The sequence below is a fragment of the Oncorhynchus keta genome, chromosome 17, assembly GCF_023373465.1.
Source record: "Oncorhynchus keta strain PuntledgeMale-10-30-2019 chromosome 17, Oket_V2, whole genome shotgun sequence".
In the NCBI taxonomy this organism is placed as follows: domain Eukaryota; kingdom Metazoa; phylum Chordata; class Actinopteri; order Salmoniformes; family Salmonidae; genus Oncorhynchus; species Oncorhynchus keta.
The window spans coordinates 23,299,906-23,314,443 of NC_068437.1; the positions used below are offsets into that span (position 1 = coordinate 23,299,906).

The 14,538-nt window shown below is 44.7% G+C and overlaps 1 protein-coding gene across 2 annotated transcripts in view; it reads right to left on the reverse strand.

Annotated features, from left to right (window-relative positions):
• LOC118396656 (copine-2-like) overlaps positions 1 to 14,538 on the reverse strand; it is a 29,300-nt gene that overhangs the window by 12,170 nt on the left and 2,592 nt on the right. Inside the window, exons 2-10 of one of the 2 annotated variants that reach the window (XM_035790969.2) lie at positions 9,690 to 9,892; positions 8,048 to 8,227; positions 7,835 to 7,909; positions 7,565 to 7,636; positions 7,286 to 7,369; positions 7,004 to 7,093; positions 6,732 to 6,830; positions 4,000 to 4,086; positions 3,443 to 3,502 (exon numbers count right to left, since the gene is read on the reverse strand). In XM_035790969.2, coding sequence (XP_035646862.1) covers positions 3,443 to 3,502; positions 4,000 to 4,086; positions 6,732 to 6,830; positions 7,004 to 7,093; positions 7,286 to 7,369; positions 7,565 to 7,636; positions 7,835 to 7,909; positions 8,048 to 8,227; positions 9,690 to 9,863 — 921 coding nt within the window. In that variant the 5' untranslated portion in view covers positions 9,864 to 9,892. The remainder of the gene's footprint in view (positions 1 to 3,442; positions 3,503 to 3,999; positions 4,087 to 6,731; positions 6,831 to 7,003; positions 7,094 to 7,285; positions 7,370 to 7,564; positions 7,637 to 7,834; positions 7,910 to 8,047; positions 8,228 to 9,689; positions 9,893 to 14,538) is intronic. The other variant, XM_035790970.2, reaches the window with a different exon arrangement.

Sequence of the window (14,538 nt, forward strand, 5' to 3'; positions counted from 1 at the left end):
TGCTTTGGCAATGTTAACATATGTTTCCCATGCCAATAAAGCCCCTTGAATTGAATTGAATAGATAGATAGATCAGCTTTTTTCTTCAGCTTTAACTCCCTTTAGTACAGATGAAATACCACACTGTTTCTTAAACATATCTCTAACCCTTTGTTACACTCTTAGAAAAAAAGGTAATATCCAGAACCTAAAAGGGTTCTCCTATGGGGACAGCTGAAGAACCCTTTTGGAACTCTTTTCTTCTAAAAGTGTAGGGCTTCCAAAATAACTGGTGGTGAGGTAACAAGCTAATGTACAATCAGATGACCTCATAGATGAACACTGTTCTACTGAGAACTGTTCCCCACAGCAGGCCTGACCTTTAGGCTGGTTTGACCAGTGTTGTAATGCTGCTTTTATTATAATGTTATAAATATTGTGCTATATAGTCAAGAAGGTTTTTCCTGCAACTACCACAAACACTGTTTTCTTCAGTTCCAGTCAATATAAACAGTGCTCCTCATCTGCATCTCTGTAGAGACGATTTCCCCTCGAACAGATTAGATGCATGCTAAGTATAATTGAATTCCGTGGAACAGAGAGAGAGAGCCCTGGGTCTCTCACAAAAGAAAACAGATTAAGAGAACTGCAGCAAGCACCGTTGAGGATTTAGATTCCTTCCCAAACACCAATCATTCCTTCCCAAACACCAATCTCAACTGAATTATAACATGCAGGTATAATATCCACGAAGCACACATGCGTGAACTATTTAAATATTTGAATTATAGTAGCGGATTAAGGTAATGGTGTTATAATCTTACTGGGGGTTTGAACACATTTAAAAAAAATAAGGATATACATCATTTGACCCAGTAGAAATAGGAGTATCTCCTCTTTTAAAATCAGATACATTTAATAAAACTGTCAGGAATCATTGCACATTTCCTAGGTTTTAGAAAATGTAAACTCAAAAACAAAATCTTATGGATACAGTACAAACACAAATTCCATTGGTCTCTCAAGTGTGTCCTATAAGATGTAGCCACCTAAAGCCAAACCATCAAGTTGTGTCTTTCCAGTCATACCCCTATATTGTTTTTTGTCTCTCTCTCTCTTTCATTCTTGCAAAGACAGTCTCCTCTGGCACAAAACACAGTAACTATGGAAACACAAATGTTATATTTGCGTATAAAAAAAAATCTGACAATAACATTGGGATAAAATAATTGGTTGAAAAGGACCTCACATAAACCTGCTCATCAGAACAATGTCTGTGGTCCACAACCACATAAATAAACACAACTAGTCACATACAGGTAACTAAATAGTTGTGGCAAGATGGAAGAAGTTAATATTGCCATTCAGGGAATAATAAAAAACAGGTAGAGTTATTTTGTGGCTACAAAGTATCTACAGAATATGGGCATAAAAGTCTACATTCTCTCTTGGTATGTAGTAAAGTATTTACAGTATGCAACAACATGTCATCATGGTGGTAACAGTTGTTTTTACACGTTTCTAAACCCTGGGTGCTGAGAACATAGATAAAACACAGACTTTTGCAGAACAAAGGGCACAGTTCCTCTGAGTATTCCACAGTAGCACGGATATGTAAGTAGTGGAGGTGTAAAGTGTTTCAGCACCATTGGAGATAAATACCCTGGCTGGCCAATAACGGAGCACTGACACAAAGGTGTGACATCACCAGGGACGCACAATGTTTCACCCATTAGCCTGAGCCAAAAATAGACCAATGATGATTTTATCCTACAACAGAGAATTCTGAACCTACCATGTTTCCAAAGATGTACAGTACTGTAAGGTGCATTTAATGAATGAAGTAGCATATGGAAGTGGTTTATGTTCAAATAAAAAAATAAACGTTAAGTTATTAAAATATACACCACCAATTTTTAAATAAAATTACATTTTTTGTCCATTATTATCTCTCTCTCTCTCTCTCTCTCTCTCTCTCTCTCTCTCCCTCTCTCTCTCTACCTCTCTCTCTCTCTCTCTCTCTCTAATAATAATAATAATATATGCCATTTAGCAGACGCTTTTATCCAAAGCGACTTACAGTCATGTGTGCATACATTCTACGTATGGGTGGTCCCGGGGATCGAACCCACTACCCTGGCGTTACAAGCGCCATGCTCTACCAACTGAGCTACAGAAGGACTCTCTCTCTCTCTCTCTCTCTCTCTCTCTCTCTCTCTCTCTCTCTCTCTCTCTCTCTCTCTCTCTCTCTCTCTCTCTCTCTCTCTCTCTCTCTCTCTCTCTCTCTCTCTCTCTCTTCCTCTCTCTTCTCTCTCTCTCTCTCTCTCTCTTCTCTCTCTCTCTCTCTTCTCTCTCTCTCTTCTCTCTCTTCTCTCTCTCTCTCTCTCTCTCTCTCTCTCTCTCTCTCTCTCTCTCTCTCTCTTCCTCTCTCTCTCTGCTCTCTCTCTTCCTCTCTCTCTCTCTCTTCCTCTCTCTCTCTCTCTTCCTCTCTCTCTCTCTCTCTCTCTCTCTCTCTCTCTCTCTCTCTCTCTGTCTCTCTCTTCCTCTCTCTGTCTCTCTCTTCCTCTCTCTCTCTCTCTTCCTCTCTCTCTCTCTCTCTCTCTCTCTCTCTCTCTCTCTCTCTCTCTCTCTCTCTCTCTCTCTCTCTCTCTCTCTCTCTCTCTCTCTCTCTCTCTCTTCCTCTCTCTCTCTCTCTCTCTCTCTCTCTCTCTCTCTCTCTCTCTCTCTCTCTCTCTCTCTCTCTCTCTCTCTCTCTCTCTCTCTCTCTCTGTCTCTCTCTGTCTCTCTCTGTCTCTCTCTCTCTCTCTCTCTCTCTCTGCTGTTCTGTGAAGGGAGTAGTACACAGCGTTCATGTCAGCCTTCATTTCTCAGAACAATAATAGACTGACGAGTTTCAGAAGAAGGTTCTTAGTTTCTGGCCATTTTGAGCCTGTAATCAAACCCACAAATGCTTATGCTCCAGACACTCAACTAGTCTAAAGAAGGCCAGTTTTATTGCTTCTTTAATAAGGACAACAGTTTTCAGCTGTGCTAGCATAATTGTGCCATTGGAACACAGGAGCGATGGTGACTGATAATGGGCCTCTGTACACCTATGTAGATATTCCATAAAAAATCTGCCATTTCCAGCTACAATTGTCATTTACAACATGAATAATGTTTACACTGTATTTACAATGTATTTCTGATCAATTTGATGTTATTGTAACGGACAAAACATGTCATTTTCTTTAAAAAAAATAAGACATTTCTAAGTGACCCCAAACTAACAAAGGTATTTGTTAGTATGTGTGCGTACATACAGTTATGTGTAATTTTACATATTGGAGTTCATTGCCCGGGGTAGGTGGATGTCTGAGTTACTGTAGGTGGGTGGCAGAGATGGTTGAGAGTAGGAGTAAAGGGTCAGAGTTTTCAGGTAGAGTGGGAGACACACTGAGTTGAGTGATGACCTCATACTCACAGTGAACATGATCTGGCATCCACCTAAAATATAGTCCAGGAAGGTATAGTCCCTTTCAACCTGAGGAGACATTATTCAAACATGATTCACACTCTGTTCATACTATTCCATACTCAAGCAAGTTCAAATTGTTTTTCCTATGGATAAATAATTGGAGGAGGCGCGGCAGTGGCACTTTGATAGGACTGAGTCATCTCCATATTCAGTAATTGGCTGCCTGAACAAAGGTGATTACTGCAGGCAGAACCGTGGTGGACTGTGTGAGACTGACAGGTGTTTGGTGCTGATATTAATACATGAATTTAATAGGGATTCGGAGCCATTACTCTAAACCCTGCCTGAAGCAAAGCCATATTACAGGCATTTTGTTTCTTAATAAAAAATACTATTATGAACGAAAACACATTAGCTGTGTGCATAACGCTTTATTGTGGATTCATAATACATTTAAAGCTGTTTCCTTTTAGACTTAATACGCCTTTTTGTGATTTCCATAATGGATTGACTAATTAAGAGGCATACTGTATATCTATTAGTCTCTGTGTGTCTTGGTTCACCTTGCATGACTTCAGAATGATGATTCCAGAGTTTTTGTAGCTCTTTTTCTTCTTCTGTTTTTTCGGATTAATGCATTCAAATTCGACCTGGTGGAAAGGAACACTAAGTGAAGAATTACAACTAAGACCCATCTGCACACCCACACAATTTACACTCATTCTCACACCAGCTCTATTTGCATTTTTGCCATTAGCAAATGACACAAGGTTTTCAGGAAGAAGTTGGCAGGCAAAAACTGAAGTAAAATGTAACTTCCTACTTCTCTCACCAGGTGTTACCAAGCTGTAAAATAAAGTGTTACCCAACATCCCTTAGTGAGGTTAAAACAGGCAGTAGATTGAATTGGTGTTAGTAAATAAACACCTGCGAATATCCAAATGAACGGGCATCCTCCATTCAGAAATGGTGAGCTGTATTAGGTGCATTGAGACTGTAGTGTCTTAAGTGAGTCATTCACTCACAGTGAGGAGTGCGTTGCGATTGGAGACATTTGTCACGCCCTGACCGTAGAGATCCTTTAAATTCTTTATTTGGTAGGTCAGGGTGTGACTAGGGTGGGAAATCTATGTTTATATTTCTATGTTGGCCGAGTATGGTTCCCAATCAGAGGCAGCTGTCTTTCGTTGTCTCTCATTGGGGATCATACTTAGGCAGCCCTTTTTCCCACCTTCTGTTGTGGGATCTTGTCTTTGTGTGTTGCATGTGTTTGCACTCCTAGCTTTATGTTCATTGAGTTGTTTATTGTTTTTGGTGGAACATTTGATAATTAAAGGAAATGTATGCCTACCACACTGCACCTTGGTCTTTATTTAACGACGGACGTTACAGAAGATCCCACCACCAACGGACCAAGCAGCGTGGTGAGGAGGACTGGACCTGGGAGGAAATCCTGGAGGGAGCAGGACCCTGGACGCAGGCCAGGGAGTATCGCCGTCCGAATGAGCAGATGGAGGCAGCGACGTTACGTCAACGTTACGAGGAGTAAAGCGAGCACGAGAGGCAGCCCCAATTTTTTTGGGGGGGAAACACATTTTTTTGGGGGGGGCACAAGGGGAGATTGGCAGAGTCAGGGTTCAGACCTGAGCCAACTCCCCGTGCTTACCGTGGCGAGCGAGTGACTGGTCAAGCACCGTGTTATCCGTTTCTGCGCACCATGCCTTCAGTGCGCATCCACAGCCCGGTGCGCTCTGTGCAAGCTCCCCGTAGTTGCCGTGCTAGAGTGGGCATTCAGCCAGGACGGATTGGCACGAAGCCTCCAGTGATAATCCATGGCCTGGAGCCTGTAGTGATGATCCATGGCCCGGAACCTCCAGTGATGATCCATGGCCCGGAGCCTCCAGTGATGATCCATGGCACAAAGCTTCCAGTGATGATCCTGGCCTCCGGTGCGTATCTTCGGCCCAGGATATCCTGCGCCAGTTCTACGCACTGTATTCCCAGTTCGCCAGCACAACCCAGTGTGGCCTGTGCCAGCTCCCCGAACTTGCCTTGCTACAGATTCAGCCAGGACGCGTTGTGCCAGCTCTATGCTCCAGACCTCCAGTGCGCCTCCACGGCCCAGCATATCCTGCGCCGGCTCTATGCACTATGCCTCCAGTGCGCCTTCATAGCCCAGTGTGTCCTGTGCCAGCTCTCCACACTCACCAATCTAAAGTGGGTATCCAGTAGGACGCGTTGTGGCAGCTCCCCGCACCAGGCTTCCAGTACGTCTCCTCAGTACGATGAGACCTGTTCCGGCTCCACGTACGAAGCCTCCAGTGATGATCCATGGCTCGAAGCCTCCAGTGATGATCCATGGCCCGGAGCCTGTAGTGATGATCTATGGCACGGAGCCTCCAGTGATAATCCATGGCCCGGTGCCTCGAGTGATAATCCATGGCACGAAGCCTCCAGTTATGATCCATGGCCCGGAGCCTACAGTGATGATCCATGGCACAAAGCCTCCAGTGATGATCCATGGCCCGGAGCCTGTATTGATGATCCATGGCAAGGAGCCTCCAGCGACGGTCCGCAGTCCGGAGTCTCCGGCGACGATCCGCAGTCCGGAGCCTCCGACGACGATCTGCAGTTCGGAGCCTCCGGCGATGATCCGCGGTCCGGTTCCTCCGGCAACGATTCATGGTCCGGAGTCTCCAGCGACGATCCACGGTCCGGTTCCACAGAAGCGGAGGCATCAGCAGCGGTGGCTACGTCCAGAACCGGAGCCGCCACCGAGGGTAGATGCCCACCCGGAGCCTCCCCTATAGGTTAAGGTTTGCGGCCGGGAGACCGCACCTTAGGGGGGGGTGGGGGTACTGTCACGCCCTGACCGTAGAGATACTTTAAATTCTCTATTTGGTAGGTCAGGGTGTGACTAGAGTGGGAAATTTATGTTTATACTTATTTGTTGGCCGAGTATGGTTCCCAATCAGAGGCAGCTGTCTATCATTGTCTCTGATTGGGGATCATACTTAGGCAGCCCTTTTTCCCACCTTCTGTTGTGGGATCTTGTCTTTGTGTGTTGCATGTGTTGCACTCCTAGCTTTACGTTCGTTGAGTTGTTTATTGTTTTTTGGTGGAACATTTAAAATTAAAGAAAATGTACGCCTACCACGCTGCACCTTGGTCTTCATTTAATGATGGATGTTACAACAATGTGAAAATGGTCTTAGATCCACATCAAAGCATGACTAACCCATACAGAACAAACTCCCATAGATAAACAGGAACAGATCTAAAATACACCCCTCACCTCCAGTGAATTCTGGGCTTCACTCATCTTCGTGACAGTGGTCTGAAACTCTCCAATGAAGTCATGACTTCCGTCGTTGTCGTAATCATAGCACAGTACCTGCAATATGAGACAACCCACAGGAAGGACAAAAAATCAGAACATTCTGTAATACCACAAGAAATCACTTAAAATGTATTTGGCTTTTTTACATATATTAAAGGGGATTCCCTCACTAACATTTTCATGCCATCGTCCTCATATTAATGCACATGTTGGTAAACCTCACTTACCTTGATGCTCCTGTCTATGTCCCCATCACAGAGGGAGATGAGTGGTACTGTGAAGGGCTTCCACACCGGGTCCAGAGTGTTCTTTATCACCTGCAGCCCAAAAACAGCTACAGAGATACAACTTCTTCCATCTCATTTGGAACTCAGAAGCTAGGTCAATCCAGTTAACGTATTACCAGGTGGTAATACACCTTGTTTAGCGATATAATACACTTAGTTCTACAGTGATGACATTCAAATAGTCTAAACAGCCACCCCTAACCAACTACCAAGCCAACTCACCTCTGTCCTGTGGACCAACATCCATTTCCCATCATCTCCTTGCTTGTGGAACTCTAGGTACGGGTCTGATTTACCAAAGAAATCCTGCAAAACAAAGCAATCTTGTTTGACAATGACCCACATAGCTGCCGGCATACCACGATGAAGACTTGGAGAGGGCATTGTTGCTGTTTCATGAGCATTGTCTTGATTGACAAAATCATATTGTTGTTCCAAATATTACGTAAGAACTTCTTAACAGTGATGATAATATGGTACTACGTGGGCAGTGACTCTTACCTTCTTGTCAAGCTTTCTCCCATACAAGGTCAGTGTGATTACTCTATTGTCTGACAGCTCCAACGCAGTTATCTGTACACAAGAGAAACCGTTACTGTATTGTATCCAGTGTAAAACTGTACCATGTTCCAGAACGTACGTACGTACGTACGCACGTGCGTGCGTGCGTGCGTGCGTGCGTGCGTGCGTGCGTGTGTGTGTGTGTGTGGACATGTCTTTATTTCTTGGACCGCTCTGTGGGCATGAGTTGTGCAAGCATGATGTTCTCACTGTGATGGTTCCTTTCCCAGCTGGCTTGGCATTGGCCAAGGTCAGTGACCGGTGAAGTTTCTTATTGGACACAATCTAAAGGTAACAGACCAGAGAGAGAAGTGAGTGAGGGGTGAAAATGCCCACCTGCAAATAAACATAACAAACAGGTGATAAACAGACGCAGAAAGGGGTCACAGACAGACTCTAAGAACAGTGTGACAGGTAGCATACCACCCCCAGTGTACAGATGTACTCTCCCAGGAAGTCATGCTCATACAGCTGGCTGCTGCACTTGTCCTCATCAAACAGGGCAAACTTGAGCTTCTGGACCTCCTCAAAATGGTAGTCCACCTTAAACTTCACCCCAAACACTGGATTCAGGTTATTTACCGCAGTCTCTGTTCGACCAATCTGAAAATGATATACACAGGAATATGGTTTTGTCTAACAGGCAAAGTATTCATACACACAGACGTGCCAACACCGAGTACACAGAGTGGAGCACAAGAGGTTGGTGGCACCTCAATTGGGGCGGACCGGCTCGTGGTAATGACTGGAGCGGAATTGGTGGAATGGTGTCAAATCATCAATCACATGGGTTCCATGTGTTTGATGCCATTCCATTTACTCCGTTTCAGCCATTATTATGAGCCGTCCTCCCCTCAGCAGCCTCGACTGGATTGGAGGTGGACATGTGGGGGGGGGGGTGTAAGGTTGAAAAGGCCTTATTCATGTGAAAGATAAACCTAGCTGGTGGTGACTAACACAGTTTATGTGTGACTCACTGATAGAATTTTCACATAGTCCTCGACCCCTATTGTGCTCTCATCTCTGAGGCTAAACTGGCATTCCAACAAACTGTACATTCCAACGCTGCTCTGTCTGTTTCACTGGAACCCCTCGCCTCTGTCTCTCCCAGCATTTTCTCTGACTGTTACCTCCCTCCCCTTTCTGTGCTATCACACTTCCCTCTTTACCCCCACAGCACAGATGGCTCCTCCACCCAGAGTGAACCCTTCTCTCATGCCGAGACAGACAGGAAGCCCTTCCCTTTAAAAACCCTTCACTCCTCTATTTCTTCTCTGTGTTTTGTTTCATATAGCTTTGGAATGTTTGTGTATAGTTGTGTGTTTCATGTGCTGAAGCTTTCATAATGATCCAAAGAGAAACCATTGTCAGGATGACTACATGCTCAGTGAGTTTTAAGAGATTAAATGTTACACCTCTGGAACAGCAGACATCCTCCGACGTGCTTTTTACATATAGGCTCTCCGTTTTCAAATCCCACTGGGTATTTTCCATGTCCCTTCCCTGTTTGCCTGTAAGTTCCATTCCTCATGACTCTTTCCACTCTCTTTCCACGCATCAAGAACATCATGACTCCTTTGTTTCCATCCAAATTTCCATGGTAACTGCAGCAACCGCTTTGCTGGTTTCATGTTGGAGCCTGCCCTGTTGACCGACAGCCCAAGCCTGCAGCGATCACACTTAGCCTGCTTCAACACAACAGTACCCAGGCAGGCATGTCTTTCCCTGGCAACGAGAGGGCATCCGGAGCACACACAGATCCACACTCCTCAAGACACCACGGCTTCCATGGATTGATGTTTCTCCCTTGTACATTGATAACACTGTGTGTTATTGCGAACTTGGCGAGCATCAATCGATAAAACATTGAGAGCAATCAACAGTCAGAGCATATTTATTAATGATTATTTCACCCTTTCAAGTGGTTTACCTCACCACTTTATTCAACCCCTACAACCCTTCATTCCTTCCACTTTTCCAACAGTCATTTCTCCTTTTCTCTTCCTTTATAATGGATCCCCTCGACCTTTCCCAGACTTGCCCATCCCTCCTCTCCCCTCCTCACCTCAACCCAGTTGCTGTCCACCTCGTGGAAGAGCACTAAGAAGGGGTCAGACTTGGAGGCCACGTCTCTGTCCAGCAGGTTGCCACAGCACACGGACAGCTCCACCCTAGTGACGCAATTCTGGGGACCCATGGCTGGCCCAGAGTCAAGCCCCGTGCCAAGCGTGTAGGCCATGCTCGCAGCAGTGTCAGCCCTCCCACAGCCTAGGAACACACACAGCACAGAGAAACACCACTATGAATGACATTACTGTAGCATGGAGCATTCTGTAGAGACTCACAGGTTCAAAATAAGATAGAGAGATACACAAAAACATGAGGATGTTTAATGCAGGGCGGTTAATGACAGAGAATTTGGGACCTATCATAAATTTTCACATTCCAAATTCAATAGAACATAAAACACATATTTGATCCATGTGCAGTATTCAGAGAGTTGAATGAATCAATTCAACTGCATGAAGAACAAAGGTCAGGGTCGCATGCAGAATAAGTGATCTACAGGGGTCCTTCATGTGTCATATGAGAGAATAAAAGCTGTACTCTGTCAAACATTCATACACATGTAAGGACATGAGGAGTGTGGTAAGGGCTCTTGTTGCTAAGATACTGATTTGCCATTGTGTAAGACCCTCCCTCCACTGCTGGTGCTAGTGGAACCAGGGTATAGGAAATGGAGTATACTACCAACAGATCACAGATGTAGGACTGCATACAGTGCATTTGGGAAGTATTCAGACCCTTTGACTTTTTCCACATTTTGTTACGTGTCTTATTCTATAATGGATTCAATTGTTTTTTCCCTCATCATCTACACAGAATACCCCATAATGACAAAGCAAATTGTACATTTTATTTTTTTTAAACCCCCAGAAATATCACATTAACATACTTTAAGTACTTAGACCCTTTACTCAGTACTTTGTTGAAGCACCTTTGGCACCAATTACAGCCTCGAGTCTTCTTGGGTAGGACGCTATAAGCTTGGCACACCTGTATATGAGGAGTTTCTCCCATTATTCTCTGCAGATCCTCTCAAGTTCTGTCAGGTTAGATGGGGAGCGTCGCTGCACAGCTATTTTCAGGTCTCTCCAGAGATGTTTGATCAGGTTCAAGTCCGGGCTCTGGCTGGGCCACTCAAGGACATTCAGAGACTTGTCCCGAAGCCACTCCTGCGTTGTCTTGGCTGTGTACTTAGGGTCGTTGTCCTTTTGTAAGGTGAACCTTCGCCCCCAGTCTGAGGTCCTGAGTGCTCATCAAGGATCGCTCTGTACTTTGCTCCGTTCATCTTTCCCTCCATCCTGACTAGTCTCACAGTCCCTGCAGCTGAAAAACATCCCCACATGGTTTCCTCCAGAAGTGACGCTTGGCATTCATGCCATCTTGGTTTCATCAGACCAGAGAATCTTGTTTCTCATGGTCCGAGAGTCCTTTAGGTACCTTTTGGCAAACTCCAAGCGAGCTGTCATGTGTCTTTTACTGAGGAGTGGCTTCGGTCTGGTCACTCCACCATAAAGGCCTGATTGGTGGAGTGCTGCAGAGATGGTTGTCCTTCTGGAAGGTTCTCCCATCTCCATAGAGCAACTCTGGAGCTCTGTCAGAGTGACCATCGGGTTCTTGGTCACCTCCCTGACCAAGACCCTTCTCCCCCGATTTCTCAGTGTTGCCGGGCGGCCAGCTCTAGGAAGAGTCTTGGTGTTTCCAAACTTCTTCCATTTAAGAATGACGGAGGCCACTGTGTTGTTGGGGACCTTCAATGCTGCAGACATTTTTTGGTCCCATTCCCCAGATCTGTGCCTCGAAATAATCCTGTCTCAAAGCTCTACAGACATTTCCTTTGACCTCATGGCTTAGTTTTTGCTCTGACGGGCACTGTCAACTGTGGGACCTTATATAGACAGGTGTGTGCCTTTCCAAATCATGCCCAATCAATTAAGTTGATGAAACATCTCAAGGATGAGCAATGGAAACAGGATGCACCTGAGCTCAATTTTGAGTTTCATAGCAAAGCGTCTGAATACTTATGTAAATAAGGTATTTCTGTTTTTATTTTTAATAAATTTGCACAAATATCAAAAAAACTGTTTTCACTTTGTCATTATGGGGTATTGCGTGTAGATTGACAAGAACATTTTTTTCCATTGTAGAATAAGGCTGTAACATAATAAAATGTGGAAAAAGTGAAGGGGTCTGCATACTTTCCAAATGCACTGTATGTTATACTATAAGTAATGAACTGAAGTAATGCATTGTAAGATTATAATGAACACTGAAAATAAAAAAATTAAACCAAAATGCTATTTTTTCTACATTGTAATTTTCTGATATGGTTAATATGTAGGCGCCGTATATGGGGCTCTCTATGACGCTCGTTTCATCTAAAGGTCATATATGGGGCTCTCGATGACACTCGTTCCATCTAAAGGTCATATATGGGGCTCTCTATGACGCTCGTTCCATCTAAAGGTCATATATGGGGCTCTCGATGATGCTCGTTCCATCTAAAGGTCATATATGGGGCTCTCTATGACGCTCGTTCCATCTAAAGGTCATATATGGGGCTCTTTATGACACTCGTTTCATCTAAAGGTCATATATGGGGCTCTCTATGACGCTCGTTCCATCTAAAGGTCATATATGGGGCTCTCGATGACACTCGTTCCATCTAAAGGTCATATATGGGGCTCTCTATGACGCTCGTTCCATCTAAAGGTCATATATGGGGCTCTCGATGATGCTCGTTCCATCTAAAGGTCATATATGGGGCTCTTTATGACACTCGTTCCATCTAAAGGTCATATATGGGGCTCTCTATGACGCTCGTTCCATCTAAAGGTCATATATGGGGCTCTCGATGACGCTCGTTCCATCTAAAGGTCATATATGGGGCTCTCGATGACGCTCGTTCCATCTAAAGGTCATATATGGGGCTCTTTATGACGCTCGTTCCATCTAAAGGTCGTATATGGGGCTCTCTATGATGCTCGTTCCATCTAAAGGTCGTATATGGGGCTCTCTATGATGCTCGTTCCATCTAAAGGTCATATATGGGGCTCTCTATGACACTCGTTCCATCTAAAGGTCGTATATGGGGCTCTCTATGACGCTCGTTCCATCTAAAGGTCGTATATGGGGCTCTCTATGATGCTCGTTCCATCTAAAGGTCATATATGGGGCTCTCTATGACACTCGTTCCATCTAAAGGTCGTATATGGGGCTCTCTATGACACTCGTTCCATCTAAAGGTCGTATATGGGGCTCTCTATGATGCTCGTTCCATCTAAAGGTCATATATGGGGCTCTCTATGACACTCGTTCCATCTAAAGGTCATATATGGGGCTCTCTATGACACTCGTTCCATCTAAAGGTCGTATATGGGGCTCTCTATGACGCTCGTTCCATCTAAAGGTCGTATGTGGGGCTCTCTATGATGCTTGTTTCATCTAAAGGTCATATATGGGGCTCTCTATGACGCTCGTTCCATCTAAAGGTCATATATGGGGCTCTCTATGACGCTCGTTCCATCTAAAGGTCATATATGGGGCTCTCTATGACGCTCGTTCCATCTAAAGGTCATATATGGGGCTCTCTATGACGCTCGTTCCATCTAAAGGTCGTATATGGGGCTCTTTATGACGCTCGTTCCATCTAAAGGTCATATATGGGGCTCTCTATGACGCTCGTTCCATCTAAAGGTCATATATGGGGCTCTCTATGACGCTCGTTCCATCTAAAGGTCGTGTATGGGGCTCTTTATGACGCTCGTTCCATCTAAAGGTCGTATATGGGGCTCTTTATGACGCTCGTTCCATCTAAAGGTCATATATGGGGCACTTTATGACGCTCGTTCTGTCTAAAGGTCATATATGGGGCTCTTTATGACACTCGTTCCATCTAAAGGTCGTATATGGGGCTCTTTATGACGCTCGTTCCATCTAAAGGTCATATATGGGGCTCTTTATGACACTCGTTCCATCTAAAGGTCATATATGGGGCACTTTATGACGCTCGTTCTGTCTAAAGGTCATATATGGGGCTCTTTATGACACTCGTTCCATCTAAAGGTCTTATATGGGGCTCTTTATGACACTCGTTCCATCTAAAGGTCGTATATGGGGCTCTCTATGACGCTCGTTCCATCTAAAGGTCATATATGGGGCTCTTTATGACGCTCGTTCCATCTAAAGGTCATATATGGGGCTCTTTATGACACTCGTTCCATCTAAAGGTCATATGGGGCTCTCTATGATGCTCGTTCTGTCTAAAGGTCGTATATGGGGCTCTTTATGACGCTCGTTCCATCTAAAGGTCATATATGGGGCTCTCTATGATGCTCGTTCTGTCTAAAGGTCGTATATGGGGCTCTTTATGACACTCGTTCCATCTAAAGGTCATATATGGGGCTCTCTATGACGCTCGTTCCATCTAAAGGTCATATATGGGGCTCTTTATGACGCTCGTTCTGTCTAAAGGTCATATATGGGGCTCTTTATGACGCTCGTTCTGTCTAAAGGTCATATATGGGGCTCTCTATGACGCTCGTTCTGTCTAAAGGTCATATATGGGGCTCTCTATGACGCTCGTTCCATCTAAAGGTCATATATGGGGCTCTTTATGACACTCGTTCCATCTAAAGGTCATATATGGGGCTCTCTATGATGCTCGTTCTGTCTAAAGGTCGTATATGGGGCTCTTTATGACGCTCGTTCCATCTAAAGGTCATATATGGGGCTCTCTATGATGCTCGTTCTGTCTAAAGGTCGTATATGGGGCTCTTTATGACACTCGTTCCATCTAAAGGTCATATATGGGGCTCTCTATGACGCTCGTTCCATCTAAAGGTCATATA